This window comes from Centropristis striata, chromosome 21 (assembly GCF_030273125.1).
Source record: "Centropristis striata isolate RG_2023a ecotype Rhode Island chromosome 21, C.striata_1.0, whole genome shotgun sequence".
Lineage (NCBI taxonomy): Eukaryota > Metazoa > Chordata > Actinopteri > Perciformes > Serranidae > Centropristis > Centropristis striata.
The window spans coordinates 19680459-19696545 of NC_081537.1; the positions used below are offsets into that span (position 1 = coordinate 19680459).

Consider the following 16087-nt stretch of genomic DNA (forward strand, 5'->3'; position numbering starts at 1 on the left):
CACTAACTTTTTGCTCGAATGAAAAAAATGAAGAGAAGTCGACTGCAGATGTACCAAAAACTTGTCTTAGCCAGGTGTGCTGGATTGGAAATTACACTTACAGGTGCATCTCAATATATTAGAATATGATGGAAAAGTCCATTTCCAGTAGTTCAAGTCAAATAGACCCAACCAAGTATTGAGTGCATATAGATGGACATACTTTTCAGAAGCCAGCATTTCCATATTAAACATACTTTTTAAAATTGATGATTTGTAATATTCAAATGTTTTTGAGACACTGAATTTTAGGTCTTCATTAAATGTAAGCCATAATCATTATTATTAGAAGAAATTCAATAAATTCAGACATGAAATGTTTCATTCTGTGTATAATGGACCTATAGAATGTGTTATTTCCACTTTTTGAACTGAATTAAGTACATAAGTACACTTTTTTTATGATATTCAATTTTTTTAGATGTACCTAAACACTACAGGGCAGGGTCACAGTTTAAGCATTGCAAAAATACAGATGGCATAACAAAAATACACTGCTGATTGGGCACATACCCACCAAACCTGAGAAACCGTACCTCAAAGCCTGTTGCAAACCATTTCACACAAAACGTGGAAATGGGGCTGACTCCTTTTCTTGGCAAGACCGGATGAAGCGCTTGGATTCACCAGGTGTCCATGCTCACATCAAGAACCAGTACCTGATTTTTTCAGGTCCTATCCCCCAACCATGCTGAACCACATTTGTGTACACACTGCTTAAAAAAAATGTGGCCAAATGCAGCCCAGACCTACGTCCTCAGTGCCTCTTGGGTGTGTTCACACAGAACTGTCCACGCTGCCACGCTTGGTAAAACCAGGTGTGAACACCTTGTGTCTACCTTGGGTGTGTCTACCTTTAAAAAAACTCCTGGAGACCCAGCTCTTCAGAGAGCATCTTCTTTCCTAGCACCACACTATAATTCTACTCCTTAAAGACTTGTCACTAGCACTTATTGATGCACTTATAGCTCTTATTGCACTATACCTTGATTGTTTGCTTTTATTCTTCCTGTAAGTCGCTTTGGATAAAAGCTTCTGCTAAATGACTAAATGTAAATGTAAAATGTAAATGTGAACAGGGTTTAAGAGTTTAAGAGAAGAGCAAAAATAAGAAAACATTGGTCAACCCAGAAATAAATAGGTGATAACAAAACAAGAACAAATTGTGGATATTAAAATACAAAAATAAGAGGATATTTGTTTGTGTATCGCTTTCTGCATGAAGCCCAATTAATCTAAAATAGAATAATTAGATTATGGAGGCATGTATTTGATATTAGTTATCTCTCTCATTGAGCCAGATAACCAAATACACTATAACACAATAGTATAAACAATGGAAACAAATCATATTTTTTTGTATTACTGTTACATTAAATGTTACTCCAATTCATTTGTGTAAAATCTAATGATGAGGCAAGCGAGGAATCCAGAAACTGTAGTGGTGGATGGATGTCAAATCCTACAGTGCCTCCTTGTGGAGAAAGTTGAAGAATATATATATTTTTTTAATGCCTAAACTAACACTTCTAAAAACTGTGTCTTTAATCTCAACTGCCTAAATCTCGAGGGACCAATTATAAACTGTTCGATTGGTCTGTGAATGCCTGAAAGAGAGAAAAGGGTGAAATCTAATGGGAGGAGGAGACACAGAGGCCCAGTGTGGGAGCGGTGACACAGGCAGAAACAGAGTGACAGCTGAGGTGAGTCATGTCTATTTTTATTCAGCCGGATGTCTCCGTGGAAAACAGCTAACAGACATGTTATCCATCTCTTCTTTCATACCAACAGATCAAAAATCAAGGCTACTGTAAAAGGCTTCCCTTCTTCGTGGCAGCTGTGCTCTTCACCCTAAAAAAACTACAGAAAACAAAGCACACACTGCTGCAGAATGTTGCTAAAAAATAAAGACACTCAGAAGCATCAAACACAAATCCTTAGAGTATATATAACAGAGGGGGTTGCACTAGTAGTAGCTACTTCATATTTGTTAGTAAAGCAGTTTTTCTGATATGATAATGCAGGATGGCAACAGGTAGTGTAGGATGTTTACAGTCAAATCTGCACATTTTACACGTCATCAGATATTGTTTTCATTTTATCACTTATCAGTGCTTTCCTTTTCATCATTTTCACATCTTTTCTCACAACACTCTTGTCTTTTCACATCCTCTATTCTTCTTTTTTATGTTTAAACTTCATCATCATCAACATAATATTTACAGAACTTTATGTCAGTTTTCTCCAGCTTCTCTTTCTCGCCATTGATCTCCATGTTTTCAAAGGGGACATATTATGAAAAAAAAAAACATATCTGGAATGCCTTACAACCCCAAAAACTGCAAAGACAACCCAATTAGTTTTGTATGGGCTGCCTAGGTCAGAAAAAAATCAGCAAGCCATTCAAACTTGGCTCCCCTTCCTATGTCACATGCAAGAGAACCCACAGATTCAAAGGTGCCCATATTTATCTTGCAAGCCAATCAGAGCACACTGGGCTTTTTTGGAAAGGGGGCTTAAAGAGACAGGCGCTAAAATGTTGAATTTCAGACAGAGCCGGAATACAGGCCTGTTTAGACAGGCACTATGAGAAAAATATGTTTTTTTTTTAAAAACATTGCAGTATGTAAATATGTTCAAATAGAAACGCAAAATGTAAGTATGATCCTGAAAATTAGCATAATATGCCCCCTTTAAACCTTTCTCACACAATATTTCCTTTGCAAAACACAGTGTTCCCTTTAACTAGAGCCAAATGCACTGAATAAATGAGTCAACAAGATTAAATGTAAGTGTTAAAATGTGCTACATCGGTGGCCGATTCAAACAGATCTTGTGATAGAACAAGGCTGGTAAAACTCCAAGCTGCAGCCCTGAATAACAAAATCAGGATACTTAAAACACATGGAAAAAAATGGTGCTCTATGTTCCCCGAGCACCACATGGTTTATTATGTCCAGAGTCTGTTCAGTGCGCAGTGGATCCAGGGCGCCAGACGCAAGGCTGCAGACCCAGGTTGGAAGTGCTGAACCTGGGCCTGGGGACCCTGTTGGGTTGAGCGCTGCTGGATGCCGGCCGAGGACTCAGATCCGGGGCGCTCTTAAACTGCCTGTTGGCCTGCGCGCCGTTAGAGGGCTGAATGTGGGTGAAAGTCGGGGACACGACCAGATTTTGAGCATGAGGGGCGGAGAAGGTGGGGAGCTGGGGGAGTGGAGCAGTAGGGGCAGGTGGGGGGGACAGAGGGGAGGTGGCCCACTGCGGTTGGTACGGTTGGGGTTGAGGCTGATAGGGTTGGTAGGGGGCGGGGCCAACCGTGGGTGGAGACGTGATGTCAGAGCGCCACAGTGGTTCTCCGAGTGTCGTAGCTGATCGAGGCACAATAACTTTGAGAGCGGGCCCAGTGGACGTTGGCGGGGGCGTGGAGAATCGCTTTACCTCGTAAACTCGTGCTGTCTTCTGAGGACCACTTGACAATCCTCCTTGCTTCTGAAAGGTGGAGGTGTCCTGGGGAACCCCACCGCCATAGCTGAACAAAGAGGAGTTGAGCTGGTAGGGCTGGTGGCTCATAATGTCCACAGCCTTGAGGCCCGCTTTTTGTCCTTTAGATCCAGCTGTCCCAGACTTTGGAGGCGCCTGCTTCTTCTGGGCTTTCAGGGGGCAGGAGGGTGAGAGAAGCGGGTTGTAGCTGATGGGTGGAGGAGCACGGATGTTGGACGAGTACTTCCAGGTGCAAGGGAGTGAAGGCGTGGGTGAGGACTCTCTGGTGTGGGCGGGGGAGTACGGTGCTGCAGCAACAGAGGGAGATCGCTCCACAACGTACCGATCCATCCTGTTCTGCCTGCGGGCAAACAGCTCACCTCCCTTCCCTGCCAGTTGTGGCACCTGAGGGGTTTGGGGTTTGGGAGCTACAGGAGGTGGCCTGGGTCTCCGCTGAGCCTGCATGAAGTTGCAGGCCTCTGCCCCCAACCTCAGCCAGTCCTCCTCAGGCCCTGACTCATGTCCAGTCTCCCCAGCGGGTGCAGCACAAACTTCAGCACCTGGGGTTCTCACAAAGCGGTCGTCCATGTTCTGGACCATCGACAGCAAGTCGGGGTTAGGATTAACATCTTGTTTCTGGACCGCACAGAACATTGGCTTCTTGTTAGCACGTCGACGGGCATCATGCAGGATCCCGGTGCGAGCGGCGGGAACTGAGATCCGCTCCTCTCGTGTCGCCAGTGAATCAGGAGCTTGAGGTGCTACGGCAGCATGGGGGCCAGGACTCACTGCATCTGTCATGTTGATATAGGGGTGGACAGACGGAGATGGAGGAGGTTGGGTGGGAGGAGCATGAGGGGTGGGCTGGGCATGAAAGGAGACCTGAGTCAGCTCAGGGGGGTGTGGCGGGGAGATGGGAGGCATGCAGGTGGAGGGAGGTGGGTAAGTGGGAGCAGGAGGAGAGGTATATGGCTGTGGAGCAGCAGGAGAGAAGGGTTGAGCAGGCGGAGGACAGAACAGGGTGCTTTGAGCTGCGGCAGGGGAGAACGGGGTGGAGAGGGAAGCATGCACTGCAGGCTGAGGGTGAAATGTGGGTGGATTTGTGGCAGGCTGGGAGAAAGGCGCAGAAGAGAGAGAGGAGGGGGGAGAGCTAACAGAGGGGGGAGTGTTGGTGTTGTTATTTCTCGGAGGGATGTACAGAGAGGTGCTAGACACCGCTCGCCTTGCATCTGGCCCTGACGGATGACGAGTAGGTTGGATAGTCACCATGGCCACGGCTGCGGGTTTGGGCTGGGGAGGGCGAAACATCACAGAGGTGACAGTAGCACGAGAAGGGGTGGGGCCTGGGGTGAAGGGGCGCGCTGTACGGTTCAGAACACCCGCATTTAGGAGCTGATCTGAGTCTGTGATCGGGCTCGGAGGAAGATTCGGGCTAGGATTAGGGTTGCCATTTTGACTCGGAAGGGGCTGAGTGTGGGAGGGGGGGCTCAGAACAACGCTAGCCCGACTTACAGCTACCGACCCCCCGTTGGTCAGAGCCACAGCTGGAGGAGACATGTGTGCAGAGTAGTTACTGATTGGCTGCTTCACGATGCTGCTCTCCAGCCTTGAGCCCTGATAGGCTCCGCTCTCCAGCCTTGAGTCCTCCAACCCTGGGCTTTTATTGACAGAGGTCACAAGTTCTGGTGTCTGATAGGCTGAGCGGTCCAGCCCCAAGCTGTGATTGGTTGTCGGAGTTGTTGGAGTAGATGTCGGGCAGGCTGAGCTTCTTCTATCCAGCAGGTCGAGATAACCGGTGTCCCACGTTGGGTCAAAAGACGCAGAGAATCCCTCTTCGTCAACTTCTGAGCTGCTCAGAATGGAGCTTCCTCCTTCCTCCTCCGTCTCCCCCCCTGTGTCCCCGTCTGTCTCCCCTCCTCTGTCTCCCTCAGCTTTGCCAAAGCAGGTCAGCGTGTACTTCTTGGCCCTCTGCCGGCGTTTCTTGAACATAAGCACCCCTTTCGAGTTGGGGTTGGGAGCATCAGTCAGCAAAGAAGCAATCGAGCGGCATTTAGTACGAGCTTCTTTCACCTGTTTCTCCACCAAACTCTCCCCACGATGCAGCTCTGCAAGACAGGAAGAGGGAAAGAGAGACCAAAATAAATGTGCTGAAAGAGAGAGGAAACAGTGACGACAACAGGCACTGTGATTTTTTGATGAATAGCAGGAGCCACATAAGTGTGATAACCCTCACTGACAGCGTGCAGCGGCCGATTTATACTGTATTATCACAGTGAGGAGCTGCTGAGAGGATCACCAGTGACAGACAGGAGTGTGTGTTGTGGATTTAGAACAAAGAATTCCTGCTGCTCTCCAAAGTGTGTGTGTGCGTGCGTGCGTGCGTGCCGGTTAAGTCCAAGGCTATTTGAGTCTTTTTAGTGTCTTGGCTCCCCTCACATGAATATCCTCAGTACATAACTATAGTCTGATGCAGAGACATAACAAACACACACACAACACACAACCCCAACAACAGTTTTCTAGTCATGCATGATTTAGCATGATTTAGCAGATTATTTTCCCTCCCTCCTCGGTTACTCTCCCTGAGATTGCTTCCATTTTCTTTGCTCATAAAAGGTTTATTTTCTTTAAGATATATTTTTGGCCATTTTTAAGGGCTTTATTGACAGTGAGACAGGGGGGAAGTCAGGCAGGAAAGGGCTCCAAGTTGGATTCGAACCCCAGCCACCCGCTCACAAGTACAAAGCCTCTATGATACACGATCTACCAGGTTTGCCATCGGGACGCCCTTAAACGTTTATTTTCTTATCAGGTCAAATACCAGTGGATATCTTACACTGTCTTCCAAGACTGGAAAGCCCTGTGAGGCAAATTCAGGGAAAGCTGATGAGAATGTCATTAGTTTTGTGGATATTTGTTCATAACAGTAAGTATTTTGTTTGACCACATGATGGCACTAGAGTTGAAGATTAAGAGGTCAGCAAAGTTGGTGTGTTTCACCCTGGGGGCAACATAAACGCCTAGACCACATTTTATAGCAATCCTTCAAATAGCTTTTGAGACATTTCACTCATAACCACAAATATGAGCCTCATGGTGACACCACAGCAGTCTGTCCCAGTCCTCTGCTGCTGTATCACTTGTGCTGCATGTTTTGGATCTCTCCCTGCTCCAACGCAGCTGATTCAAATGATCAACATGTCAACAAGTAGCTTCAGGAGTTCATAACGAGTTGATCGTTTGAATCAGCTGTGGTGGAGCGAAGAGAGATGTAAAACATGCAGGACAAGAGGTACTCCAAGAGGTTATCAGAGTTATGAATATTAACATTATACTGTTACCTATCCATTAGTTGTCCAGATATCCCTATAGCATCACTGCTAGCATGACCAAACATAGAATAAATACAATTAGAACCTTTAATTTGTAACAATACTAGTAATATAATAATATGAATGATTTTTGTTGTTTTTAAATGTGCTTTATCCATTAATTTGACTGTACTCAACTTGATAAAGCACCAGGGCCGTAATAATCTGCCGAAACGATACATATCATTATTCAGAGATTAAGATAGAATGTATTGCAAACTTACCACGATATGCATAAAATCTGAGTACAAAAAAAGATACATATTTACTATAATCAGAGCAGTGGGACTCAAGCATCATAGCACTACTTTTTGCGCAATCTATCTGCTACAAATCTCTGCATGTACACAATTAATTACACTGAGAATCAATACGTTATCACAAAACAAAAAAACACTAAAATAAAGACACATCATCTAAAAAAAACTCACTAAATTAACCTCACATCAGGATCAACAACAATGACAAATAATCCTGATGTTAATGATCTGATGAACTTTTTAAGGCACCGACAAGTAATTCCTCTTAATTTGAAAAAGAAAAAATGGAAGTAAATCTGTGTGTGAATGAAGAACACTCTTACCTGCGTAGATGGTGCGCGGGACTGTGTGTCCACCTACGTCTGAACCTGAAGGAGGTGTGAGGTCCCTCATCTCACAAGCGTGAGCATGTGTGTGTGTCCTTAAACTCCCTCAGACCCTCCCACACACACCCTCGCAGAGTCCAGTTCTGCTCTGAGTGGGGAACTGTTTAGTGTCTGTCGTCCACCTCTTCTCTGAGGGCACAGCCCATGTAAAGACCTTTGTCTGCATACAGCAACCCAAACCAACGCATGATGTCAACCCTCTATTCCTGTCAGTCTGACAGGCATCAAACACCTGTCCTGTCTCTGTCTCACACACACACACACACACACACAAACAGAGACACACACAGAGACAAGGACAGGAAGACCCCTCACCCGAGGATATTTAGACAGCAGTGTCATTGAATGTGTGTGTGTGTGTGTGTGTGTGTGTGTGTGTGTGTGTGTGTGTATGAGTTCATAAAGCCAATTATAGTTTATAGAGAAAAGCGTGGTCATAACTCTTCAGTGATGTGCCGCTCTCTCTGCTGACACTTTACACCTATCAACTACTGATACACACACAGACACACAAACTCAGCACATCCAAAGACAATGCACATGCATGTGTGTGTTTGTGTGTAACGTGAGAAAGGGCAGGTCCCTGAACGCCTCAGTCATTATTCGTCCGATGCTTAAGCCCTAACCTAAGTCATTTGGGCCTCATGTTCCAGATGATAGATCCCTCATTACTGCAACATTCGCTCATCTGAAATCACCATCAGAGCATAGCTATTCAGTGTGATCAGCTGCAGTCATTGCTAACTTGTTGAACACAAGGGTGGAATGACTGTATGAGTTAAAGGTGCAATGTGGATGTTTTAGTCAGATTTTTAGTTTATAACATTGTAAAATTGAGCTTATATTATGAACAGATTCTGAAGAAGTTATAGTGTTCCCTTTTTTTTTTATCTGTGTCTCTGAGAGGCAGTCGTGAGTTACTAGTTGTGTTTCCAACAATGAAATTATATGAGCATTTTGAAGATTTGCATAATAAAACCTTGATTGAAAGACCAAGATTGGATAAAACTTTCAAAAATGTGCCTAATATGTTCTTAAGCTCGCTTGAGGTGTTTTTTTTTTTTTTTTTTTTCAAAAAATAGTTAATGGGCTAAACGGGAGATGGAAACACTTTTTCTGAATAAGTTCAGACGTAGTGAACATTTACCTCACATGACTGATGAGTTGTTTCCTCTGACATGAAAGAACAATTATACTTTGCCAAAATGTAATCCAATTCATGAAGACATCTCTCCATTTTCTCTTGTGGGAGACCAAAGTTGTCTGATTAGCAACCTCTTTTTGTTGCTGTTTTCTCTCTTCTCTTCAACTGTTTACTGACAGATTAGTCAACAGCAACACATTAAACTGCCATCTTCTGACCAAAGTACGTTACTGCAGCTTTGTTTATTCGCTCTAAACCAGCTGATGGAGACGTCCCTAGTTCACATTGTGTTTAATGAGATTTTTTTGCTTCGACTTCCACAGAAACACAGCTACTGCAGCTTCTAATCTGCCCTCAGAGAAGACAAAGAAGAAGATGCTGCTTGCTGTTTAACCAGACATTCACATACATAACCAGCTGCATTGTAAACAGAACTGTTAACATAATTATTGGGGCGGCTCTGGCTCAGTTGGTAGAGCGGGTTGCCCACCGATTGGAAGGTTGGTGGTTTGATCCCTGACCATGGCAGCCTACATGTCGAAGTATCCTTGAGCAAGATACTGAACCCCAAATTGCTCCTGATGCTGCGTTCATCGGTGTGAGAATGAATTCCCAATGGTGGCAGGTGGCACCATTATAGGATAGCTACGTGTATGAATGGGTGAATGTAGTGTAAAGCGCTTTGAGTGGTCGCAAAGCAACTAGAAAAGCACAAATATAAGTGCAGGTCCATTACAGATTGTACCGAACTGGATTTGCAGGATGAAATATAACAAACATGGCAACACTCCAGAATGCTATATTGTTCATTCTGAGGCCACAGCAGAAGAAGTGACAACGGCTATTGTTAAATTATTATCTTAACACTAACAGATCTTACATGTTCATTCTTTATAATTACCGTACAAATATCATACTGGTATCAATCTTCTCATCTAACTTTCAGCAAGAAGTTTATTTTCCAAAATTATTCCTTTAAAATTAAATATTCCCATTACAGTAGGAATCTTACGCTGCTGGAAAATAACAATTATTTTCATTGGTTAGTCAAGTGTTTCACCTTTTTTGTTTAATACAAAGCAACATCTACTTGCAACCCCACTGAGTAATTTATCTTCATACGGCTGTTTAGTTTAAGGCCTGAAGATAAATTTTTTTTAAAAACACAGTATTTTTCCACAAAAAGCTTTAATTTAAAGTTTTTATGCCCTCAATACTGATCTCTGTAATAATTTCTTAACCTAAAGTTTAACTTGCACACCTTTGTCCACAACTTTTCAGTTAAGTTAATAAAAACTTTTTGTATAAAATGCCAGTGTCTGTTGAAAAATGCAGATCATACCATTCCACACCCAAAAGAGCACCACAATGACGTTTGTGTCCAACAAACAGTCATAAACATATGAATTTACTATCATATAAAGCAGAGGAAAACATGTGGGGATCAACATCTGTTGATTTACTAATCAATCAATTAATCGTTTCAGCACCAGAGTCTCAGACATTTTACTGGTACACACCCTGCTCAGCACACATGTGGCAAGATACACACACATACCACAACCTGCACATTCACACACATCCATGCAAACACACTCACACACCACATATTCAGCTGTGTGTCCTGTATGTCAAAGCTGCGTCCAGTCTGTCAATCAGAAGCTTCAATGCCTATAAATACCGCGAGTGAGGCAAATGCTCCAAATACTGACGGGAGAGATGGACATACTGTTGAGGACAGGAGGGGGGAGGAGCAGGTATCTGGTATATCTCACCCCTTCACCACCAGCCTGGACATGTAACTGGATGCTCCAGTTGTAGGAAATCACCACTAGAGGGCTATCTAGCTATTGATCAGCTTTAAGCCTACACCGCTGAAGCCTTCAGAGACACCAAGGGAAACTTTGGAGTTTTAATTTTAACGAAAAAATACTGCGCTCAAGCCTGAAATAGCTGCAACACCAAGAGAAACTAAAGATTCAAATCAACCAGAACACAAAGGTTTTAATCCAACGGAACAAGCATAGATCCAATTTTTTTATAGGTATAATTTTAAGTATATTTTAAATGAGGTTATTTTAACTATCATGCACAAGTGTTGGTGTGTTTATTTGTGCTTTAGAACATCACCGCAATTAAATAATTGGAAAGTAATGTTTTATTCCTTTGGTTCACGTTGAAGCCACTCCCTCTCTTCATTAACTCTCTAGCTCGCTCGACCACCACTGCTGCATCTCTCTCTCTCTCTCTCTCTCTCTCTCTCTCTCTCTCTCTCTCTCTCTCTCTCTCTCTCTCTTTCTCTCTCTCCCTCTCTCTCTCTCTCTCTGGCTCACTGAGCCGAGGAAAATGGGTCAACTTTGAATGGGGTGTGTTGACAAACAGCAACTGACAAATGCTCTATTGTATGCCTTTAACTTTTTTTTCACAATTTTAATGACATAAGAAGAAGAACCTCGATCTGACTTAGTAGCACAGATTCATAAATGTTTGAATGTGCATATAGTACAACTCTGAAATGACCTCATGCTTCTTTAAAATCACTGATTGCCTGTGTATGCCTATACTTTTATGTTTTATGTGTCTATATGTGTACTTTCACTATCCTCATATTTTTTGTGCATATGACTTTATATGTGCATGTTTTCTTTGTAAATCACTTTGTGAGCTCTGCTTTCGTTATTATCATCAATGTTGTTGTTATTATTATCATTATATTGTTATTATCATCATCGTCATTATTATTATTATTATTATTATTAATAATAATAATAATAATAATAATAATAATAATAATAATATTGTTATTATTATTATCATTATTATTATTAGTAGTAGTAGTAGCAGTAGTAGTAGTAGTATTAATAGTATCGTTATTATTATTATTATTATTATTATCATCGTTATTATTATCATTATTATTATTATTTATGTGTAACAGTGTACTGTAGCTTTGTATGAAGATATAATGTAAACTCACTAGCTTGCCGTGCTTTGTCCATGTATGTTGTGGAGAGCTCGTCGCTGACGGGGGTCTGCTGGGGTCCCACCATGGGCACCAGATGTTTCCCGGAGCCCGACATCAGAGCCTCTTTCGCCCGTTCAGGAGACACAAGTGGCGGGCAGGCCAGCCCGATGCAGCCCCCCGCCTCCTGGAAGCCACTGTCCCCTTCTCCCTCCGCTTCTATCAAGCCCTGATCAGGCGTGGGTGTGAGCGTGTGAGGGGTCAGAGTGTGTGGGGTGTGTGTCGGAGTGGTCCACTCAGTCTGGGGTGGCTGATAGATGAGCTCTCTACGAGGGACGCCAGGAAGACACTGACCTTCCCACTGCCCCTGCATGGAAACCACTGCATCTGTGGCACTCTCATACCTCAGAGGAAAACAAAACACAAAGAGAGAGATTTTTAGTAAATCTAAACAAAGCAACATCTACTTGCAACCCCACTGAGAAATTTACCTTCATACGACTGTTTAGTTAAATACCTTTTTAAGGCCTGAAGTGCTAAAAAATATACAGAATTTTTCCAGAAATTTAAGTTTTGAAGCCCTCATTTACAATTCTCAACCTAAAATTTAACATGCACACCTTTGTCCACTACTTTTAGGTTTAGTTAAAAAAACTTTGTGCGTAAAATGCCAGAGCCTGTTAAAAAAATAAGATCATACCATTCCACACCCAAAAGGGGACGACTTTAAAATGATCTTTCTGTCCAACAAACAGTCAAAAACATGTATGGGGAGGAAACCCGAGCATTATGTTTCAGCAGGAGGAACTGGACGTTGTGGCTGGGGAGAGGGGCGCCTGGAATGCCCTGCTTAGCCTGCTGCCCCCGCGACCCGGCCCCGGATAAGCGGACGAGAATGGATGGATGGATGGATGTTTTTAGACTGATGAAATGACAGAATACATTGCAGGAGGTGTCTGTCCCTTACCCGCTCATCTCTGAGGTCTCCTCCTCTTCTTGGTTGTCATAGCGTGCAGGTGAGCGTGCATGAGGAGGTGTGCGCCTCTGACGACGGTGCGGGAGTGACTGTGTGTCTGCGTCACTGTCTGTCTCTCCGTAGTAAGCCTCGCTGTCTGGAGGGGAAGTGATCCCTGAGAGGAGGGAGGAACGGTGGGAGGGTAAGGGGCCTGCGGGGGGAGACAGGACCCTCATTGAGGAGCGGGGCGGTGCAGAGCAACCAGATGAGGAGTGGGTACCAGAAGGGGCCCTGGAAAAATACACACAACAAGTAAAACATGCATCAGTTTTTCTATTATAGCTCCATGTAACAAAGACTGTGTGATGAGCTGTATCTCTGACCTTTTGACCCGCAGGTTGAGCGAGGCGCTCTCTGTGTCTATGAGGCTCATGGCCTCAGCGTGACTGAGCTCAGCACACATGTGTTCACCGATGGCAACCAGCTCGTCATGCTCCTTCAGTCCAGCTCTGCACGCTTTGCTGCGCCTGCGTACCTGCAGAGAGGAACGGGGTTGATAACACATTAATACTTGTCGCTTTGGGGAAAAAAACATACATATACTTTCATTTACTTTCCCACCTGATCTTCACCATCCATCACTTATTGAACTTTTTTGAGCTACTACACTTCAAAACATCCTGCCCAGCTACATTAGATGAAAAATCAATTGAAGACTCACATATTTAGGTACACATTCAGCTAATTTAGTTGTTTTTTTTTGTCTTTTTCTTTTTCCACTTTTTCTACATTTTGTCCAATTGTAAATTTAATCTTTGTATATTTTATTAATTTTATCCTTTGTTTTCATTTATTTATTTATTTTTTATTTATTTATTTTATTTTCAGTTTTTTATTGTTTTATTTTCATTGTTTATTTTTTTTATTGTTTTGTTTTTAATACCATACTGTGAAGCACTTTGAGCTGCATTTTATGTATGAAAGGTGCTATATAAATAAAGTTATTATCATTATTGTTATTATCATTATCATTATCATTATCATTGTTATTATATTTTTTATTATTATTTAATTTATTTTAGATCAGCGGTTCCTCACCCTTTTAGCGTGTGACCACTTAAAACACAACCTGTTGTATCTTGAATACAGATATATTCTGCAAATTAGTTTTATTGCCTTTTTTTTGACACATTAAGACAGGTTGTGTTTTCATAACACATTTCCATTATCTGGATAATTGAATAACTAGCAGCAATAAATAAAGAAAAACTTATTTTGAATGGCAGGTTCATCTATACAGTCCTGACAAAATGTATTTACTGTCAATGTGAAGTGAGTAACCACTGGAGTACATCTAGTCTTAAACAGCATTTGGACCTGTGGCCCTGAAGAATTTGGCTTGCCAGTTAACTAAATAGGTTCTGCAGTGCCGTCGCATTACTTCTTCATGACGTCACAACATAAAAACCCAGCAGCGTCTAGCCCTGTCATCAGCTTCCCTCTAAAGTTCTGACTTGAAACTCCAGGCCAGTTTTTTGTTTGATGATGAAAGGTCAAGTCAAACCAGAGATAAGGTCAAATATATTTAGTTTAAAGTACATAAGTAGATGTTCTTCTCCTTTTACCTCTTATGTGTTATATTTGCAACCTGTGTTCACATTTGCAACATTTAAAATTCTTCATTGAGCCTCAGATTTTATGTTGGTTTGGTTTTGTTTCTTTTTGTGTTTAGACTGTTGATCCAGTAAGTCAAAGTGAAAAATAATTATCAGGTCATATAGGTGAGGTTGTGCTAAAAAAAACATCCTAACATGGCATGGTGAACATTTTAAGTGGTATATACAGGCAGAATGAAAAGTATTCAAAAAACGGACAAAATAGTCCAAAGTGTTAAAGTACATTTTGAAAAGAAAAAAATTTAATTTTCAATTACCTACAGCCCAAGTAGAGACCAAAAATAGAACCTGAAAATGATCATGTGTCCCCATTAAATCACCTGACGAAGCATTTTATCCAGATTGTTACTTTAAATGGTAAATGGACTGCACATGCACAGCACTTTAAACTCAAAGTGCTTTTACACTACAGATCATCGGTCACACACATACAGATGCATATCAATAAATTACAATAAAATAGAACGTTTATTTGTGTCAGTAATTCAATTCAAAAAGTGGCTAACTTGTAGTCGAAACACGCAGAGTGAGCGGACTTTTGAGAGGGTGTGGCCTGAGACTTTCCCGATGGCCACTTTCCCCCCTAGTCGAAACAGGGCTATTACTTGGTTGGGGCTATTTGACTTAAACTACTGGAAATTGACTTTTCCATCATATTCTAATGTATTGAGATGCACCTGGTAGCCACCATCAGTAAGTGACCATTCAATAGTAATTTGGCGTTCAGTATTCTGCGCAAAGATACTTCGACATGTAGACTGCCAAGTTGATCGGGAAATGTCCGATCAGTTGACAGCCGCTCTACCACCTGAGCCATAGCTGCCCTCATACTTTAGTGTACTTCCTGTAAAAGTCCAACAGATTTTATAGTGTTCAGCACCAGGCCGATCTCCTCTACTGCCAGCTATCTTTGTCCCTTAATCAGAATAACTCATGAAGTCATACAAGAGATGATGTCATAGGATCCTTCAGGAAGTATGCCTGTGGGGGTGCGGTGATAGACGGGATGTATTCTCGTCCACTAGATTGCAGTTTCCTCTAAAAGAAGAAGATAAGGCCCTCAGCTCCACCTCCTCACATATACACACTAACACACATGGCTTATCGCTGTAAAAATGTTGAGAGGAGTAAAGTGTGTTCCTGCACCTACTTGAGGACTTGTCTTTATCTCTTGACCCAATAATCACACAAATACATGCAGGGACAAGCTGTCTGTCCTGTGCTTTCCCACACAAATGCACACAGTCGTACACACATAGCACAAGTGAGCATCCTGACAGAGGGGGTTTGAACAGCTGCATCACCAGACTGGACCAGGGGGGATGTCTGTCATTTGACATATGTTCCCCACGTACCCAAAATAAAACCTCGCAGGAAAATGGACCACATTCCTAGACTGTCGAAGAAAGACAGGCGGTGCTGTGATGAGAAAAAACACAATACTCAAACACTTTATTTAGTGTTTGTGTGGCTCTGTGTGTGTGTAACTGTGTCTTTGTGTGTGAACAGAAGCCCTTTTTCCATGCTCAGCTTCCAGCTCCTCTTAAATGAGCTATTCTGATCCTCCAGTTTGTGCTCCATTCCCATCTGGGCTTATCTGAGGTATGCCCAAAAACACACACACACATACACAAGTGACAGACAAACACACACACCAGCAAGAGGAAGCACACACTGATCAGACTCTCATCAAAGGTGACCTTATCTGCTTGAAAATCCAGGATAAAGAGAGGTATTTGGTGCCAGAACCACTCCACCTTCATCCTGAATCGGAGGTTATGACAGTTTGTGAGTGACCGGCCAACTTTTAAACGTCA

General features: G+C 42.6%; 1 protein-coding gene across 1 annotated transcript; it reads right to left on the reverse strand.

Moving 5' to 3' along the window:
* Positions 1-1742: 1742 nt before the first annotated feature.
* Positions 1743-13196, reverse strand: LOC131958979 (synaptopodin 2-like protein). Its single transcript, XM_059324056.1, has 4 exons — positions 12978-13196; positions 12607-12885; positions 11655-12043; positions 1743-5621 (listed from the first exon to the last, which is right to left on the reverse strand). Exons 1-4 carry the CDS (start codon positions 13187-13189, stop codon positions 3007-3009), a joined length of 3495 nt encoding a protein of 1164 aa, XP_059180039.1. The 5' UTR covers positions 13190-13196; the 3' UTR covers positions 1743-3006.
* Positions 13197-16087: the final 2891 nt, after the last annotated feature.

Bases quoted from the DNA above. Each gene is read 5' to 3' on its own strand.
- LOC131958979 (XM_059324056.1), bottom strand. From the start codon at position 13,189: ATGTTTTTTTCCCCAAAGCGACAAGTATTAATGTGTTATCAACCCCGT. The intron at 12,886-12,977 runs GTCAGAGATACA...GTATTTTTCCAG, and splicing joins CTCAACCTGCGGGTCAAAAG to GGCCCCTTCTGGTACCCACT. The intron at 5,622-11,654 runs GTGAGTTTACAT...CCTGTCTTGCAG, and splicing joins GGACAAAGCACGGCAAGCTA to AGCTGCATCGTGGGGAGAGT.